Below are 20,509 nucleotides of genomic sequence, written 5' to 3'. Positions count from 1 at the left end.
CACATCCGCCCAGCCTTTCCCGGGCTCTGATCGCCTCCGCTCCAATGGGCCGGCAGCACCTTCACCCATTTCCTCTTCCATTCACTCCAGCGGGGAGGAAAGAGGGAAAACAAAACTCTAAAAATAACTATCAGCATCTTAAAAAAAAGAAAAGCTTAGCTGCCTCCTCCCCCCCAGCCCAGCTCCCGCCCTGCTCACCGCCCCCCCACCTCCCCTGCCCGCTCCTGATGGGGCACATGTCTGCTTCTTACAACACCGAGGCACATGGTTCCAGTTCGGCCCCGAACCCCACCGGGACCGAGAGGAAATCCACATCTGTGGGACGCTCCGCACGGAACCACCTCCAGCGAGGGAGGCCGGGGGACTGCAGCAGCGAGATGAAGGGCTAGAGCGCGGGATCGCTGCTCACGCGGTGAGCGGGGAGCCCGGGCGGCGGCGAGGGCGCGGGGAGGCCCCGGGGGGGGGGGGGTGGGCCGCCGGGGCCCCCCGCCGCGCCCGCCGCTCGCCCCCACGCGCGCTGGCGCTATTTGCCCGCCTTGCTGCAACTTGCTGCAGTGTTTGAGAGTAGTAGAGCGCATGGAGGTGGGGCCGGGGAGAGACCCGGCGGAGTGGTCGGGGGTGAGCGCGCAGGCGGCTGGGGAGGCGGCGGCGGCGGTGGGGAGGGGGCTGGCCCCGAGGGGGCGGGAGGCTGAGAGGGGTGGGGGTGGGGGAGTAGCCTGACGCTGCTTACACATGTCACATGTGCTTTTTAAGACGGCCGGGAGCGCCTGCAAGCTGGATCTGGTGGAGGATGCTGCTGCGGCAGGTGCTTCGCAGAGGGCTCCGGTCGTTCTGCCACAGGCTGGGCTTGTGCGTGAGCCGGCACCCGGTCCTCTTCCTCACCGTGCCCGCAGTCCTGACCATCACCTTCGGCCTCAGCGCGCTCAAACGCTTCCAGCCCGAGGGCGACCTGGAGCGCCTGGTCGCTCCCAGCCACAGCCTGGCCAAGATCGAGCGCAGCCTGGCCGGCAGCCTTTTCCCCCTGGACCAGTCCAAAAGCCAGCTCTATTCGGACTTACACACCCCTGGGAGGTATGGCAGGGTGATCCTCCTCTCCCCGCCCGGGGACAATATTTTGCTCCAGGCTGAGGGGATCCTGCAGACCCACCGAGCCGTGCTGGAAATGAAGGTGAACCACAAGGGCTATAATTATACTTTTTCCCATCTGTGTGTGTTGAGAAATCAGGATAAGAAATGCGTGCTGGATGATATTATTTCAGTGCTAGAGGATCTCAGGCAGGCTGCCGTCTCCAATAAGACAACAGCCAGGGTGCAAGTGAGGTATCCCAACACTAAATTAAAGGTATGCTCCTCCTGCATGCTTCTGCCAATTAAAGAGGCAGCACTTCATTTCTTGCCCTAAACAAGCAAAGAAAATGCAGCGGTCTCATCCTTTAATGACTCAGAAGCTGATGCTTCTTTCATTTTGGGGGGAAAAGATGGGCAAACTGAGTGAAGAAAACTGTCAATGAATGGTACGACTTGATATTGAGAAATTCAAAGCCAAACAAAACAAATGCCAAAAAATGAATAATAATAATAATAATAATAATAATAAAGGAAAAAAAAAAGTTGTTTCTGAGACCCTGCAATTACATCTTTGTTCAGGGTTAATAAATCAGTGAATGGAAGGGGGGAGGGGGATTCCTGAACAACATGGGGGATTTCTTTTCATTATGGGGTTCTATGTATTTCTTATTACTGATGACACATCCACCTGGTGCCATACCCACCTCTGCATCTTCAGCCTGGCTTGATTCGGACATGTGCGGAGTTTGTGGCTCAGTGCGCTGTGAATGTGTCTGAGAGCAGTGGGTATGAATGTACTTGTGATTCCAGGAATTGTGTGTATGTGCGTTGGCATAGCAAAAGAAGCAGAAATTGTTTCTCTGTGTGAAAATGGGAATGTGCAACTAATTGATATACTAGTTTACTGAGTCCTATTCTCTTCTTCTAATAATAATAAAAAAATAAATCCAAACCAAGACAAGCTTAGTATAACAGCAAAAGAAAAGAAAAAAATGCCCAGTCAGCAAAAATTCCAAAGAATGACTATTTCAGCACTAAATAGGTTGTGCTGTTTAAACACTCAATTTAAACTGTATTGTTCAAATGAGATTTTGAAACATCCTACACTGTCAGGATTGACCTGCTGCAGCCAAGGAGTCATGCATTCTCCAGGTGACTGAAGTTTCCGGGACAAATGTGACTTCCAGAAGAGTCACTGCACCATTTGTATGCTCAGCCCTGGGCAGGCTCAGCGGCTGCACAACCAAGAGTTCACAGGACAGGTGTTTCCCCAGAAGAAGGAATTTTCTTTCTTCTAATGTGCATGAGGGGGTATGTGTGTGCTTCCATAAGGATAAATGGATGGTCAACATGGAGGGAATCCTAATAGTTCTATTTATCTGATATAATCAATATCTATACACAAAAAATAATTTTCGTAGGATTTTTGAGATCAAAAGGCTTTTTCTCCTAAACTGAAAGAAGGTTTAAAGCACTTAGAAACTAAGGATTATGTTCAGGAAACCTCATCACCTGCTTCCTTTTAACATGTCCTTATTTAAATGCATCCTGAGGCTGACAGGGTTTCAGTCCCTTGTTTAGTTGAATAGCCTCCTGAGATTTAGATAAACTGGACAGATGTTTCATCAGCTTGAAATCTAGGTAAGGGCTTGTCTGCTTCACACTTATTGAAGGAAATATCATCAATATATGTGGTTGTGCAGCATGCTTTTTGTTTCCCAAATCCTTTGACATTGGCATTATTGCTTGCTAAAGAAAAGGATGCGGTTGAGAGTGATCTTCTCAAACTATAGCCTTCCAACTGAGTTTCTTTTTATGCCAAACGTCTGGCGTAAAGAAAGGTGTAAAACTGTTGTATTTAAACTTCAATTTATTAAGGCTTGTTTGCAGTTATTGATATACATTTTTAGTTGGGTCCCTTATTTCCTTTATTCAGCAGTACTGTCCAAGTGTGAGAGCTTTGTCCAATCAGCCACTGTGGACGTTTTGTTTATCTGACTATATCATCATGCCGTTTATAGTACAGAACACTGAGGTCTCTAATTCACTCATATGATAACCATTGGTTATGCTTCTGCGATTTACGAGGTGCTCATCTAAGCACATGAGACAGAGTTTGAGGCACAAAAATCAAGGTCTTTCCCCATGGGGCTTAAAAGAAGTAGAAGTCATTGTTCCTACCCAGAGTTACTTATAAGTAGGGACTCAAATCTTTGGGTCCACCATTGAGCCAACACCGTCCTAGGCCCATAATAGGAGCTTTGTCTAAACTTTTTGCCTGATTGGTTGGTCGATCTATATCTTGGAAGGACTCAGTGGTTAATCATAAAGAATGGAGTAATTGATTATGAAAGTCAGTGTAGTAAGAATATTTGACTGTAAGGCCAGTAGTCATGGCCATTGCCACTGCCAGGCAGGTGCAGGTTTATGTTAGATTCGGGCAGATGGTAAAGAAACAGCGGAGCCAGAGGATGGTGGGCTATTCCTTTACTCTAGTCTCACAACTGGCCAGTGAGGCAAACACACACAGGACACCAAAACCCACTCACACATTCTCCGGTTCCACAACCAGGAGAATCTTTTCCAGTTTTTCCTAGAGTCAAAGGCCCCTACTAGTCTAAGTCACCTCTGGTTTCCCGTCTGCCAACATGGCTTCTTGCTCTCAGCACAAACTGGCTTCTCTCTCCTTCCCTTTCATCTTGGCTTCTTCTTCCTCTCCTTCTTCCTCACAAACTTTTCTTGGCACGAAAACCCCTCCTCCAGCAAACATTAGCATAACAATGACTCTTCTCAAGCAGGAAGGTAATTAGCAGATCACATACTTTGGCAGTGGCCATTTTTAACAATAAAAGGGAGCAAACATAAAAATCACATTTTACAAACTTATTTCCCAACATCCACTTAACCATAAATAGAACAGAATTATAAATTGGCTCTATAAACTGTAAAGACCTTATTCTGCTATATTCTAATGTCACTGTCTCCTCAAATGCATTGGCTTGACTTCCTCTGTATGACATCAGTGATGTTCTTCAGCTATGTTTGGGTAAATGAATCTTTTAAGACTCTTCTGAGAACAATGGGTACTCTCAAGCATCCAGATGTAGTCTCACATAAGCTAATGTAGTATAAAATGTGATTTGTGCAGTACTATGGGTACTTAAAATCCTATCAAAGGATCTCCAGTGACTTTCAGGTTAAGAATTCCCTGGCACAGAGCAAGGTGAGATGTCCTTTTGTTTTAATTACATATTACTTGAAAAATAATTTTAATTGCTGTGTGACAGTGATATTCAATGAGCATCCTTATGTCGCTGTTGCATGCTGAAGTTTGAGAACTTCTGGTATATGAGATTTGGGGGAATGTTTTATACGTACATTTTTTTGGCTATCTAATTTATTTTGCTTTCCTCTGTCATCTTGGATCACTAATCTTTCCAACTCAGGACAATATGGAAAATTTTAGTGCTGGAAGATGCTGTTGGCCGGCAGAAAGTCAGAAGTTAAAGAAAAAAAATGCAAAATAAATAGCAATGGCTGGATAGTGTGAGTAAGAATTGGCAACCTCCTGACATGAAAGAAGCCAGTAGGTCAGTGCTTAGAGATAGTTTGAGGATGTATAAACACTGATTGACAGGAAGGAGTGGTCAAAAACTTCAGCTGTGACAATCATAAGGGCATCTCCCGAATATTATTAAGTCACCCAAGTAGTTCTGAGCACAGGAAGATTTAGAACTGATAAACATGATTATCTTGACAAAATGATCCAGACGAGCAGGGACACAGAAAGTTGCTGGTATAAGATTCTAAAAAGACGCTCAGATAAAACTGGGATGAAAGAAAGCAGCAGTCAGCTTAGAATAATACTACAGAAGAAATGAAATGTACACGCATTTTCAAAACCTGTGCAGAATAGAGGCTAAAATCTGAAATCCCCACACCTATATAATAGGAACTCTAAAACTGTGCCTCTCATTACCGTCTTTTTGTTATTATAGCTTCGATTAGACACAAAGGTCATGCTTATATGCCTTCTGTACGGGCTCACCTTCCTCCAGCCCAACCTTGCCTGGTTCTATGTAGATAGTATTCATTCACATCAATGATTAGTCTCTTGATTCACTTATACATTTATACTGCCATATCGTAAAATCACCATCACTTCTCAATACTCTGTGGCATTCTGTCATTTTAAAGGTATTCTCTACATTTTCCAAATTTCTACAGAGTACTCTTTGACCTCAATAATTTCAGAGCCTTTTTTTTTTTTCACCTATTAAAACATTCATTTCGTATAAATGGCCGGACTGAATTTTTCAGTTAAATATATAACATGTTGAAACCAGACTCTGGATTAAAATGAAACAGACAGTTGTTAAGCAAGGACTACTCTGGACTCCAAGAAATATTTTTACTGTAATCCAAGTGGCTCAGGTGGTTGCAGGTAATATTTCGTTGCCTCTTAGGTAGGTCATCATGACCGCTCTTTTCCATCTGGCTTGTTCTAAGAAAGGAACAATTTCCATATTTCCCCATGTCTTTATTTTGGCCACAGTAAAAAACTAAATAAAGAAGAAGCAGACAAATATGGTCGATGGTGAATGGTGAGAAAAGGATGGTGCATATTTGATTTCCTGGCAGCCTGTTCTTTTCATTAAATTTCATTAATAATACACCTCTAGACACATTTTTAAGTGGAATGTGTGTGTCTCAATGCACCACATTTAAGAATAGGAACAAATCAACACTTCCTGATTTTTAACAAAATATAGTATTTCTTTGGGTACACGTGGAATACATCTTCTAGAGCTGGAAGATGTTGCCATTAGTTGTTTAATTCTGATCTCAATGGAAGGGCAACTTAAGCCAATGTGGAAACTGAAGACTGAAGTTAGAGATTTCCAAGAAAAGTTTTTCCATACAATTCTTTGCCTAATTTATTCTATTTTTAAAAAGATTTATTTATTGATTTTAGAGAGAAGAGAGGAAGAGAGAGAGAGAGAAAGGGGGAGGAGCTGGAAGCATCAACTCGTAGTATTTGCTTCTCATATGTGCCCTACCCGGGCAAGCCCAGGGTTTTGAACTGGTGACCTCAGCAGGCCAGGCCAATGCTTTATCCACTGTGTCACTAAAGGTCAGGCTACCTAATTTATTCTAAAAGCTCATATGACGTTCATGACAGGATCTTCTCTGCTATTTCGATGTAGGCTTACATTTTCATTTCTGTCTCTTAATAAGGGAAAACATGGTCAGCTTACTGTATGCTTAGGTTGTGTCTTTAGTGACATTGGTGTTTTATACACAACAAGTCATTCATGTTAGCAATTCTGAGCCAGAGGGAGTCTTTATTTCCATTTTAAATATATTTTAAATTTGTATTTATTGATTGATTTTTGAGAGCGAGAGAGAAACACCAATTTGTCATTCCATTTATTTATGTATTCATTGTATTTTGTATGTGCCCTGATGGGGGATTGAACTCACAACCTTGACATATCAGGACGATGCTCTAACCAACGGAGCTACCTGGCCAGGGCTATTTCCATTTTAGAGGTAAGAAAACTAAAGACCAAGAGGTTAAGTGATGTCTATAAGGTCCTCAAAGTAGTACATTTTGAAGCAGGAATTTAAATCCAGGTCAGTCTGGTATTGAACTTCATATTCTTAACCACAGTACCGTGTTAGTCCTAGTACAGCCTTCCCCATTGTCGGTAACAATAGCCCTTTGTACTAAGAAAGCACGAGGGCTGTAAATCCCAAGTCGTGTGAAATCCATGTTAAAAGACCACAAATACCCTTTCACACCAACCCCATTCTCAGTCCAAGAGACCAGCCCTAATGAAGATGAGCTGAGGCTTCCATTCCCTTACTCATGAATACGGGAGGGAAACCTCCAGTTCGGGTAAACCCCCAGTGCGTAGCTACTGTAGAACCTGCCACAAGAGTTTAGCAAATTCCTCGTGGGCAAAAATTTCACTTTTAATGTAATATCGCATCAATTTAGAATAAACTAGATGCTCCAGGCTCAACTGAAAGTGAGAATCATGTAATGTCACCCAAGGTTCTGAACCACGAGCTTATGTGTCAGACAAGCTGGAGTATTTCTACCTTAAATAGGCATCAGGAAAAAAGAATTGATGAGATAACATGGGATGATATAATAATACAATGAGGACTATATTGAGAAATAATCAGGAGACCAAAGTTCTCACCCCTGTTCTTTAAAGAGCAATTATGTGCCATTGGACCAGAATCTGGGCTTCAAGTTCTAGGATTCTTCTGTAATATTCCACCATGTGGTAGTGTCATTACAGTATATGTAGGGATATATTTTAAAATATGTTTTGTCTGGAGTAAACTAGATTTTCTTGATTAGATTTGAACTATGCTGTTGAAGGGTGTTAATCATAGTTTCCTAACTAAATTGTTGCACACATATTTCCTGGCCACTGTAACAGGAGAAGTTTGTTTATTAAATTTTTCAGAGTGCCCAAGTAGGCAAAAGACTTGCTTAGTATTGGGACCTAGATCCTGCTCCTTTGTTTCAACAAAAACTTACTTACACTGAAGTAAATAATTTTTGTAAGTATTTATGTTTCTTTCCATTTTTGAAATTCAAAAATTAAGGAAGGGTTTAAAAAATGGATCATAAATGGTTCTCTCCATTGTTCTCATTTCCTTACCATCAGCTGAGCTAATAGAGGTTTCCTCAGTGGCCCAAAATCACCAAGGACTTGGCAGAGGGTGAGGAGAAGGCAGAGATAGAGGAACAGCGGGATGGAAGTTCAGAAGGGACTAAGGCCACCCCAACCTCCTGCCTAAAGCACTCCTTTGCCTCTTCTGCTATGTTAAGCAATAATTAAGTCAAATGTTCATTTTTTTCCTTAATCTATTCTACTTTAAACATTAGTATAACTGAAACAAGGTAGGATGTGCTTTTCAAAACATATTCTTTTTTGCAGAATATTTTTTATTTTAACCTATTAGTTATTACATAATGATTGGACCACGTTGCTTTTAATTCAAATTTAAAGTTGATCAGCATATGTTCAAACCTGTTCCAGATGCATGAAGACATGTCTAGGTATGCTCAATGTGAACACTGTTAAAGAGAATATCTGGAAATTCCAAGACTCTAGGTTTGCATGAGACAGCTCTAGATTGGACAGCAGGTCTATTTTTTCCTTGACTCAGTCCCCAGCATGGAATCATGGGAGTGACTCATTTCTCTGATTGTTTCTGCCAGTGTGAGTTAGACAGAGTTACATTCATCACAGCCCCGGCCCACACAAGCATTTAGGCAATACTTCTGACTTAAAAGCATGCCAAGTGGCATTACAAGGCACAAAAACTAATTTCGTTGCGTTTTCTAAGACCTTGCTTCTCAAAGTGTTGTGTACGGACCAGCAACGGCAGCAGCCCCTGGTAGCTTGTTAGAAATGAAAACTCCCCAGTCCTCAGCACAGACCTGCTGACCAGAATCTGCATTGTAGCAGGCTCCCCAGGTGAGAAAGACGCACTTGAAAGTGAGCTTGAGAAGCCCAGGTCTAAAACAAAGGTTGACCTTAGTCTTCCTCAGTCATTGCTTGAGTTGAAAGTAACGTGTTGATTCAGAACAAAAACGCCCTATGAGAATTGAGTGATTGAGCTCACAGCCCTGTCATTGAGTCTTGTGGTAGAGAACACTGAGGAAACACCCGAAAAAGTACCAAACAGCTGTTCCCCAGTGAGAAACCTTCATCCCTATCATCTCTCATGGGGCCTGTCACCCGGTTAAACTTACAGCTGATTACTGTTGTTCAAAATTTTCCAAAAATGTTGAAATGAAATCTACCACTTTAAGAAAAAAAGAATCAGCAGTGTTTTTCTCAAGCCTCTCTGCAGTTATTTCACAGTAGTAGCAACTTGAAACCCGAGTTAGACTATTGCTGTCAATACTACGAGAACGAGAACGTAGGTATAGGAGCTATACATAGGAGCCAAAAGAGTATTTGGGGAAAAGAAACACACTATTACAGTGGTGTGTATTTTGAAATTGGTCTTGCAATCCATGCTTTCCTTAGACAGGATTTTTATAGCAGAGCCGTGCATTGAAATCAACGCTTATTCTCTGTCATTTGGGGGAATTCAGAGCCTCTGAATACTACCTGATGAGCGGCTCTCAAAGTGAATGGACTCCGTGCAGTTACAGGGTTTGTGTTCGAACAGCCAGTGTTTTCTCCCCAGAGTTACCCTCCCAATATGGAGAGGCTGCCCCGGGGCACCGGAACTTTGCTGTCACCACGGAAGGAAGGCACAGTCCGGGCTCTGGGTTTGGGAAAGCAGAGACATGTTTAAAGGGTTCTCATAGCTTCGGAAGGTCTGAAAGCAGCTCCCAGTGTGCGTGGCAGATGGAGGACTGACTGGCTCTTAGGGTTCCGCCTCCAAGATTACACTTCCCTTTGGATGTTCTCTCAGCTCCCCAGGTCTCTTGATGACCTGGAAGGAGAGCACGTTCATTTCTGATTGCCACAGCGGGTCCCACTGGTGTGGGCCAGAGACCCATGAGATTCAGAAGCCATTCCTATGCACATTTGTTTGTTTGAGTAAATATTTTAAGGGTCTACTGTGTTCTAGGCAGTGGTGAGGCAGCAAGAAATAAAACAGATGTGATGCTTGCTCTCCAGGAGCGTGAGCCTAGTGAACGAGACAAAAATCACATGTGGAAATTCATAATTACAGGTGGTGCTGGAAGGTTGGCTCAGCGGTAGAGCTTCGGCCTGGTGTGTGAAAGTCTTGGGTTGGGTTCGGTTCTGGTCAGGGCACACAGGAGAAGTGCCCATCTGCTTCTCCACCCTTCCCCCTCTCCTTCCTGTCTATCTCTCTCTTCCCCTCCTGCAGCCAAGACTCCATGGGAACAAAGTTGGCCCTGGCGCAGAGGACAACTCCATGGCCTCTGCCTCGGGTGCTAGAATGGCTCCTGGCCCAATGGAGCAGCGCCCCAGATGGGCAGAGCATCGCCCTCTGGTGGGCAGAGCATCGCCCCCTGGTGGGCAGAGCATCGCCCTCTGGTGGGCATGCCGGGTGGATCCCGGTCAGGTGCATACGGGAGTCTGTGTGTCTGTCTGCCTCCCCACTTCTACCTTCAGAAAAATACAAAAAATAATTAAAAATAAAAATCCAAAATTATAGGTTATCCTGGAGGAACAGTTTGTGGTGCTGTGAGGGCAGGATACCAAGGCGCAGGGATGTTAGAAATGACTTTGCTGAGGAGGTGACTGTGAGCTGAGCTGAAAGGAGTTAACAGTCCTCAAGCATGGGGCGAAGGGAGAAGCAAGGGTACAATGGAGAAGACGTGGTCTCTTGGATGCATCAACTAAGAGCCAGTGTGGATGGATGTTAAAGCACGATGGTGAGGGTGCCAAGGGCTCTGGTAAGGCTTCCTTGAGAGTTGGTGGAACTCAGTTAGAACAGAGTCTATGAATCTACATTTTCTGGGTTTATATCTTTGCTTGGCTCCGTTAGTTAGCTCTATGATTTTGCCCAGATATTTTAACTCCGTAATTTAGTTCCTTCATCGCGGACCTACATCTTAGCATTGAGTGGATGAAATCTTTATGATACCTGAAGCAGTGCTTCTCAAACTCCTGATCATCAGTGAGGGATTCTGACGCCCCTGGTCCATGCACCGCCCTCTGAGTAGGAAGTGCACACAGCGCTTAGCACAGCACAGGGTTCATCATCAGTTCTGAAATGCTAGTGGTTTAACTCCTGAAGCATGCATATCTTGCCCTTATTCAGATTGGTTAATTGACTTTCTTGTGAATTCATAATTAGATGAAAAATTCTTTATGCTTTAACCCTCACAGCTGAAAATCTATCATATGGTAGTTGTTGCTATTTCTTTAGTAAATGCAGTATGAGGGGCATAGATCCCTCTGCTTTTTGTACTAAAAGTCTGAGCTGCCTCCATGGTTAACAATATGCATGTGACGTCTCTTTGCTAAGGACAGTAAAGGGCTGATAGGGAAAGGGTGGCACTTTGGTGTCGATGTTCACTGGGTTTGGAAGTATCACAGAGGTTTCATTTCTGTTAGAGCCTTGACGGAGCTAGTCTGGACTGCTTTCTCCCTTCTTCGTTTCTGTGACATTTGATTTTTCTTGTAGGTCTCTGATGGGCCTCGTCTTCTTACTGGCTCAGTGCCCTTACTATGCCCATATTTATAATTGTCCCCATGAAACAGTCTTGTTCATTGTTTGGTCTTTCAATATTCTCATTCAAACATCTGTTTGCTTCCATCTCTGTAACTCTTTTAATGGCATCTCTATTCTGTCGTGTACTCAGAAGCCAGTCACCCATGATTAATGCCTTCTTGCTTCTGAACCCAGCCAAGATACGTACAAAGTAATATCTAATTAACTACCAGGTCCTGAGAGCAGTCCTTCTCAAACTGTGGTCCTTGTACCAACAGCAGCCCCATCATCTGGCGAGTGGTTAGAAATGTAAATTCTCAGACCTCAGTCCAGGACTATTGAAACTCAGGGGGTGGGGCCAACAAGCCCTCCAAACTCTTCTAACTCCTGCTGCGGTGTAGGGACCACAGTTCTACAACATGAGTGCTCCCCTTGGCTGAGGTAGGAGGGAGCTTTAACAATAATGTTGTTCATGGGTCTCGTCTACAAGAGTCTGATTTAATTAGTCTGGAAGTGGCACAGGTATGGGGATTTTTTAAAGCTTCTCTTTTGATTATATTGACTGCCAAAATGGGGGCTGAGGCCTCCTTTTCAAATTTCTTTTCCTTTTCTTTCTTACCGTCTTTCCTTTGGGTCTTTGTTACTTATTCTATTTATGTGATCATCTGACTTCTCTCACATAATTTCTCATACTTGGAACCTAGCCCGTGTAATAGGATCAGGTGTGTTTCTTGGTTATATTTTCCATTAACCAGATCTTGCTAAGGCTTTCCATTGTCTGGAGAACAGAGTGCAAACTCTTGACCATGGCCACTGACAACTTTCCTCAGCCAGGCCCCCAATCTCACTTGGCCGTTTTGCAGTTTCAGGCTACAACCAAACCCCAGTAAAGCCACCCTTAGCGTTCCTGTTTTCTTACCTCCATTTACACTTTCCATTGGCTTGGAATTTCTTTTACACTGTCAAACTCCACATGTCTCTTGAAAACTGACTTTAAAAGCCACTTTTCCCCTGAAGCTTTGCTAAGTGCTCCCCAAGGTAGAGAACACTTCCATGCACTTTGGAGGTACTTTGAATGAAGGCAATTCCCTTAATCACAATTTAATTTTCATTATAGGTTTGTCACGTCGTTATAACTGGATGTGCCGACCAAACAAGTAGGCTAGTAGCCTTCATTGCGTCCACTGATCTGCCAGGGAGAAGCTAGCCGGGAGAGCGGAGGTCTGTGGGGCACCTTGGGGAAGGTGCAGGGGAGCAGGAAAGAAGCCCACCCCATCTTAGTCTGTCATTCTCAGGCTGTGCCTAGACCTGAAACAGAGATGGCCACAGAAAGACGTGACAAAGTGTTTTCCTGAATAGTCCTGAGATACCTGAGACACAAGCAACCTAGCTTTGGGTTTCGCGACAACGGGCCACCAGAAGAGGGAAAGAAAGAGAGAAACACCTTTCCCGCCTGTACACAGCACACGTGTGACTTCAGCTCAGATGAGGCTGCAGGGAACAAATCATGGTGTGGGCACTTGGTAGGGCTGCCAGATACAGCCAATAAAAATACAAGGCACCTGCCCTGGCCGGATAGCTCTGTTGGTTAGAGCGTCAGCCTGAAGCACAGAGGTTGCTGGTTCGATCCCTGGTCAAAGCACATACAGGAACAGATCGATGTTCCAATTTCTCTCTCTCCCTTCCTCTCTGGCTAAAAATCAATCAATAAAATTTTTTTTAAAAGTACAGGGCACCCAATTAAATTTATATTTTGGACAAAGAATACATTTTTAGTGTCAGTATATCCTAAATATTGCATTATCTATAAAATTCAGACTCAGCTTGGTGGCCCATGTTTCATCTGACAGCTGAGCACTCAGAGCTCACAAGATCACATCTGAGATCTCGGGGCAGACGTCAGAGTGTCCTGGGACCCGCTGCAGGTCTCACGAACACTAGCGACCACCAGTCAGGGGGCTGGCGAGGGAGATCGAAAGGTCTGCTTGGGAAACAATGAAGATATGCTAAGGACTCCCAGAAATGCATGGGGGGAAATTCGCAAGAGCCCCAGAGTCTCTGTCTTATTCAAGTGGGGATGTAAGCAAGCGAAATTTAAGTTCCTTTTAATATGCCCTTATTGCATACTCTGGCCTTAGGAAACCCAAGTTACATTTATGGTTTTAATAGTCCCAAGTATTGATTTGCTAGTAACATGAAAATTGAATTAATAAATGGAAAAATTTATCCAAAGACTACACTGGATAAAGATTCCATTTAGGAATAATGTCTTTTATATCTTATCCATGAGAAGATGAAAAGTGTTTATAGACAGAAAACTTTAATTAAAGAAATTAAGCTATAAGATAAATACAACCTGGGGGACGTAATGTACAGCATGGTGACTGTAAGTAACAACACTGTATTGTATCTCTTAAAGCCTTCAAGAGAGGAATGTTAACTAAACTTAGTGTAGTGAGCATTTCACAGCATATACAGTTATTAATTCATTGTGTTGCACACTGAAAACAATGTTATATGTCAGTTAAATCTCAATTAAAATATTTCAAAGAAAACTGCCCATATTAGCCAAGACCATATCTATACTAAAACATCCATTTAAATTTTTTTTTTTCATTGATTTGAGACAGAAAGAGAGAGAAAGAAAGAGAAAGGGAGAGAAGGAAGCATCAACTCGCTGTTCCACTTGGTTGCTCCACTTAGTTGTGCACTCACCGATTGTTTCTTGTATGTGCCTGGACTGAAAATCGAACCCCTGACCTCAGTGCGCTGGGATGACATTTATCCACTGAGTCACCCAGTCAGGGCCTAAGACAGGGGTCCCCAAACTACGGCCTGCGGGCTGCATGCGGCCCCTGAGGCCATTTATCTGGCCCCTGCCACACTTCCGGAAGGGGTACCTCTTTCATTGGTGGTCAGTGAGAGGAGCACATTGACCATCTCATTAGCCAAAAGCAGGCCCATAGTTCCCAATGAAATACTGGTCAGTTTGTTGATTTAAATTTACTTGTTCTTTATTTTAAATATTGTATTTGTTCCCATTTTGTTTTTTTACTTTAAGATAAGATATGTGCAGTGTGCATAGGGATTTGTTCATAGTTTTTTTTATAGTCCGGCCCTCCAACGGTCTGAGGGACAGTGAACTGGCCCCCTGTGTAAAAAGTTTGGGGACCCCTGGCCTAAGACAACCATTTTTTTATAAATAGAATGATTTAGGTCAACACTATGGGTCCAGAATTTTTTTTTCTTTTGTAATGAAGGAACTATCATTATTTAGATTTTTAAAAATCATTAGATTGGAAAGAAGGTTATTTATTTAACTGCCCATGTTGGCCATTTGAATATAGTAGGATTGAGAATTTCATAAGTAGAACTTCTAAGGGTTAAGAAATGTAGAGGAAATGATTTTATCATTTTTATCGATGCAACAGTAGAGATTAAAATTAGTTTCTTAAAATATAAGGAATTGAGCCTTGGCCAGATAGGTTGGTTGGTTGGAGCATCCGCCTGAAGCTCAGAGGTTGCTGGTTCGATCCCTGGTCCGGGCACATGTGGTAACGGATCAGTGTTTTGTCTCTCTCTCTTCCTCCCTCTTTCACTAAAATAAATAAATAAAAATTTTAAAAATGTTTTAAAAATCCTAGGGAATTGGGTAATGAAGAAGAGAACTCTTGCTCTCCTTTAATAAAACAGAAGGAGAAGAGGAGAAGAGACAGTGGGTGCAGAACAGTGGACATTTGTAGCCTGGAAATAGTGGCAAGCCAGAATCTGAACCGGTAGACAGATCAGGTTACCCTTTTCATGCATGAAATGTTGCATTAAAAACAAAGATGCAGCATGCTATGAACTATTTGTAGGACAGCGCTAATAAAGTGGATGTGCTATTTAGCACCCGTCTCATTTCCATTCAAGATTATAAAGCTTTTAAGGGCAGGAATCGTACTTTTAGCTTAGAAGAAGTGTGGGAAAAGTTAAATTTGTCATTTCTCTTTTCCTAGGAAGCAGGGCTTCCTGCACAAGCCAATTTGGGGAATGACCTCCATCAGGCCGACTCCTGGGTGGGTGGGAGGCAGAGCTGAGCGATGGAGCCTGAGGGCAGGGCTAGTAGGGCACCCGCAAGTGCCCCCGGAGACAGACACGCAGCCCTCCTCAGCACCCAGGGGAGCGAGAAGCCCAGGCTCTGAACTAGTTTCTGACCCCTTTTCATAGGTAGAGCATGCCTCTCTAAGGGAATAGCACATCAAACTGGCTTAGCAACTTGACTTTTATTCTTATATCATCTTTTTAACCATTTTTACCTTGGGGATTAATTTTCAAGGAATTGAATTTTTTTCTGGACTGAAAAACGTGAGACTTTTTTAAAAAAAAAATTAACTAACCATATCTTATCAGCATGTCTCTTACTAAACAGTGTTCAAATTGATAATTTAGTTAACTTATCTCAGCAATTGTTTATAAACTGATGTGATTCTATTTGTCTTCTTCTTGATTGAAGAATATTTTTGGTAATTGATAACTAAATTGATAAAAGATCCTCACTTATCTGTTCCTCAGTTTAGGATCCTGAAACCTTATTGATGATGTTAAAATTATAAGCATGAACAAATGTTTTTTTATTGTAGCAGGTCTTATTTCTGAATGAATTGAGATAGGGGAACTGCTTACACATTGAGTCCGTCTTTTAAAATTTGTAAATAATAACGAAGAGGGTACTGAAAAAGAAACAACTTATGTTTGAATTTAATTTCTTCATTTACTGGCTGTGTGACTTCAGATATGTTACTTAATGCATTTGTCCCTGTCTTTTATTTGTTAAAAAATAATATTATTATTATCCAGTCTGCTCATTTTTAAAATTTCTGGCACTTTGTAGTTTCTTAATGAATTGTAGCTACTTTTATTATAAATCCTGCATCATAACCAAGGAAAGATTAGAAAGCCAACTGAAAAATCACTTACAACCCCAACGCCACACTGTAACAATTTATTTTTATCTTTCACTGTAAAATACACAGTGGATGTCTTTTTTGATCCTGTTTGTTTTTATATGTTCATAAGCTTTTTCATAATTATCATTTTATTCCATGATAAAAATAAGTGACTGTCACATAGTTTATTTAACTGTTCATCTGTTGTTATCTTTGGAGTACTTCTGGGGCAGTGCTTAAGGGGCTGGTTTTCATAATCTTCAACAGGCATAAGGAAGAAAGAAAATATTCTGGCTGGTCCACAGAAGCCGTAGGAAAAGAGAAAAGTCTTTTATGTGATCTAAAATGTCACTTTCATAAGTATGTGCACTTATGAAATCAAGATACAAATATAGGTCAACAAGTTCCAGAGAAGCAGGTGTCCCAAGAAAGAGCTTGGATAGAAATTAAAAGGACCCGATTTATTTTTAGACCCACTCTCAACTGCTGTAAATTGCTTTGTTAACAACCACATCCAAGATTCAGTTCCTAAAACTACTTTGCGGCTTATCCTACTACAAAGTAATTTTCCCTGCTTTTCACTTGCTCTATAGCTCAGTGATTCCCAGAAGAAACACTTCAAGAACTTTACAATTATGTGATGCTTGGGGCCCCTTCCTAGACCAATTGAAACATCATTTCCAAGGAAAGGGCCTGAGAATTGGTATTTTTAAAAGCTTTTTGTATGATTTAAGTGGATAACCTGATCGAGAAACACCTTGGGCCTTAGAACCTGGACGTTTGACCTTGGATCTTAGACCAGAAAGAGCTTCCCCCATCCCACGTAGCTCCTTTGCACTGTGTAGGTTGAGAGGATAAGGGAATAATCTGCTTTTTCTGAGTCTCAGCTGCAGGCTCAGTCTGGGGTCTCAAAGAAGGGAGTATTTGCCCTGAGGCGAACACTTGCCGTTGCCCCACCGGGTAAACTGCCTCCATGGGAACTCTGGAGCTGAGATGAACAACCTCACCGTTTTCTGTAATTCCCTAATCTGGTTCTGACTGCCTAGAAATATGATGTCTTCATCAATTCGCTATGCTTCAAAGATGTCCTAGATTGCTAGTCATTGGGAAGATATATCCCTTAACACTTTAAAAGGCATCCTTACTAACACATTTCTGCAAGGAGATTAATAAAGAAAATGTTCGGCACATAGTAAATATTTATTATTATGGTGATAGAGCCAAAGGTAATAATTCACGATAACTCCGAAAAGTATGTATAATACGAGGACTTGAAATAGACTTAATTTTTATTAAATTGTTGTAGCTCTTTGATTTCCATCAGGATAACCTAAATTCCTTCAGAGGTTGAGGTGGCCAGTGTTTGCTAATTTGTAACCAATTTGTTAATGCTATCTTTTGCTAGCCCGTCCTTTTGAGAAGCACATAAGAGATAAAGAAATATGTGTTGAATGAATGGCTTTTTAATGATCACGTTGTGAATATTAAAAGGACGTTAAAGAATTTAAAAATACTCCCAGTTTTAGCTTTAGCCAGAATTTACTCACTCTTCAACCAATGCCCACACCTTCCGCCTTTTCACCTGTAAAAATAATATAAAACTTTTCCAAAGATAATGAGTTCAGGAAAGGTTAAGTAGTAATTTTAGCTAGTTTGTGACTTTTAATTCATTCATATATGAATCCTGGCTTCCCTAGATCAGTGTGGCAAGTCAGTCCATATTAAACAATGTTTAATTAAAGGAAAAGTATGTTCATTAAAGTACAATAAATATTTAAAGTAATTTCAGCTACCTTAGGAGCCATAACAATCTGAGTGCCCTTCATGGGTCAGTAGAAAACTTTTCCATTAGCATTCCAGTGGGTTAAGAAATCTTATGCTCACTCTCTTATTATTTTTAATGGCAATTATAAATCACTTGATATAGTGAGGTGAATGGACGTGCTCCTCGTCAATCTGAATGGTGCGATGTGCACCACCGGCCATTGGTAACTGGAAAGAGGATGTTACAAAAAGAAAGCCACTGACCCTGGCCGGTTGGCTCAGTGGTAGAGCGTTGGCCTGGCATGCGGAAGTCCGGGGTTCGATTCCCGGCCAGGGCACACAGGAGAGGCACCCATCTGCTTCTCCACCCTTCCCCTTCTCCTTCCTCTTTGTCTCTCTCTTCCCCTCCCGCAGCCGAGGCTCTATTGGAGCAAAAGATGGCTCGGGCACTGGGGATGGCTCCTTGGCCTCTGCCCCAGGCGCTAGAGTGGCTTTGGTCGCGACAGAACGACACCCCGGATGGGCAGAGCATCGCCCCCTGGTGGGCGTGCTGGGTGGATCCCGGTCGGGCGCATGCGGGAGTCTGTCTGACTGCCTCCCCGTTTCCAGCTTCAGAAAAATGCAAAGGAAAGAGAAAACAAAAACAAAAACAAAAAGAAAGCCACTAATTTCACTCCCCATTACCATCTTTATAGTGAAACGTTATCTTTGGCAAAAAAGTAAAAAACGTTTTACAAAGTTGAATCTCTACTCTCCTTATATTCTGCAGAGCCATATTAAATAGGAAATTGACTCCTCTCTTATTTACTGTATTAAAAAATATTAAGTAGTTGTGACATACCTTAAATGAGTTTGATAGAAGCATACTATTAGGTGCATATATTTTCCGAAGGCTTTATCGGGAGAGATTTTGGAAGGTCATCTGATCTGCAAACTTTAGAAGGCCCTGTTATGTACAAAGTACTGCAATAATCTACTCACTGACTAGTGTCTCTCCAGAAGAAAATTATTCTTTAAACCTATTCTGTTTGTTCTTCCGTCAGTGAAAGAGAACCTTGGTCATTGCTGTCGTTTTTGACTCATCTTCTACCTGTGACTTTGGAAATGGTCATTATGTTCTCCTGACCTTCTCCTCTCTGGCTGAATAATCTCTCACACAGAGACCTCGTTGTCCACCTCACAGCCTTTGTGCTTTTAGCAAACTTTGAAGTTGGGGAAATTGATGTGTCACCTGAACCTTAAACACATATGTTGTATTCTTTATAAAAATATACAAGAGTTTTCCATGCTCCAAACCTTCTCCTCCATGTATCTGTCTTATCTTAAGTGAATAACTTTACCCAGCAGATGGATTCTATGTTTACATTGTTAGAGACACTGGGCAAGGCACTAGAGTTAGAGAGATTAGTTACAGAACCTGCAGTCTAGTGAGGAAGACATGAAAATGAAAAGGTAGTCCAGGAGGGTAACTTGAATCTTAAAGGTTAGTTTAAAATAATTTAGGATTCTGAATAATATAAAATTGGTGCTACATCTAATTCAGCCTTCTCAGGACTCCATAACAAAAACAAACACTCTTTATTGGTGGGAGAAGTCTTTCAGAGACATTGATTTTAGTTGAAAATAAATATTTTCTTTTTCAAAATGTATTCATTAAAATTGAGGTCAGTGGAGAGCTGCTCTCCCTAAGCAGAGAAATATTTTGCTATGATCAATTACTCTGAAGGTTATGAAGTCAGCATAAAATCCCAATAATGCTATAGACTTAAAAAATGAACACAAAGCAGGAAAATTTTATGGGTATGGACCAAGAAATATCAAGATGAAAAATTATGAGGTTATAAATCACCCACAAGACCTGGCTAGAAAATTGTTGGATAGTGGAACTTTCCACGATCCCAAAAATGATGCTACCCTCAAGCCTTTCTTCCCTCGTGTACAGTAACTGTTAAAATAATTGTGGGATTATTTAACCAGCAAAAAAATAAGCATATATACAATGATACAACATCTTTTATAAATTGTGAAGTGGCCACAGCTATGAGGCTGAGCATTTTTAATAAGGACAAAGAATAAAGCTTTTCTTCCTACTTTTGTTTTGGGTAATGTCTGGTTTAAGAAACGTCTCTGATTTAGTGCCCATTTGGGTGATAAATCATCTTTTTTTTATTCTCATTAAACAAATCAGTTTATACCTTTAACAAAAGATCACAATAAATCTATCTAGAACAAGATGTGTACATATATTCAAGAAAAGGTATCTTACATGTTTAGCGATCAAAAGGATGTTTGATGTATTCTTCTGAGCGCTAATGTTTATGTACAAATTGTAGCACCCTAAGCCTCTAAGTTCAGAAACATAAAATAAAAATGTGCTTTTTTTCTTTTTTTCATGAGTATTATCTGTACTAGCAAAGTGAAGCCCAGCATTAAATAATTGCCCAGTGTATTCAGTTATCGTGAATAGAAAATCTAGTTATTTTTATCTGACTGCCTGACAGCAACACTTTTATTTTGCTTTTCTTATCTCAGTAATTATTTCAATCCTCTTGGGTTTTGTTGTTGTTGTTGTTGTT

At 41.7% G+C, this 20,509-nt stretch overlaps 1 protein-coding gene across 1 annotated transcript in view; it reads left to right on the top strand.

Moving 5' to 3' along the window:
• Nucleotides 1-739: 739 nt before the first annotated feature.
• The window catches only part of PTCHD4 (patched domain containing 4), a 191,629-nt gene continuing 171,859 nt past the window's right edge, over nucleotides 740-20,509 (top strand). Inside the window, exon 1 of the mRNA XM_066361398.1 lies at nucleotides 740-1,168. Within this exon, the coding sequence (XP_066217495.1) occupies nucleotides 740-1,168 (429 nt within the window). The remainder of the gene's footprint in view (nucleotides 1,169-20,509) is intronic.

Source organism: Saccopteryx leptura, chromosome 1 (genome assembly GCF_036850995.1).
Source record: "Saccopteryx leptura isolate mSacLep1 chromosome 1, mSacLep1_pri_phased_curated, whole genome shotgun sequence".
Taxonomy (NCBI): Eukaryota; Metazoa; Chordata; class Mammalia; order Chiroptera; family Emballonuridae; genus Saccopteryx; species Saccopteryx leptura.
This window is presented reverse-complemented; position numbering and strand designations above follow the sequence as displayed.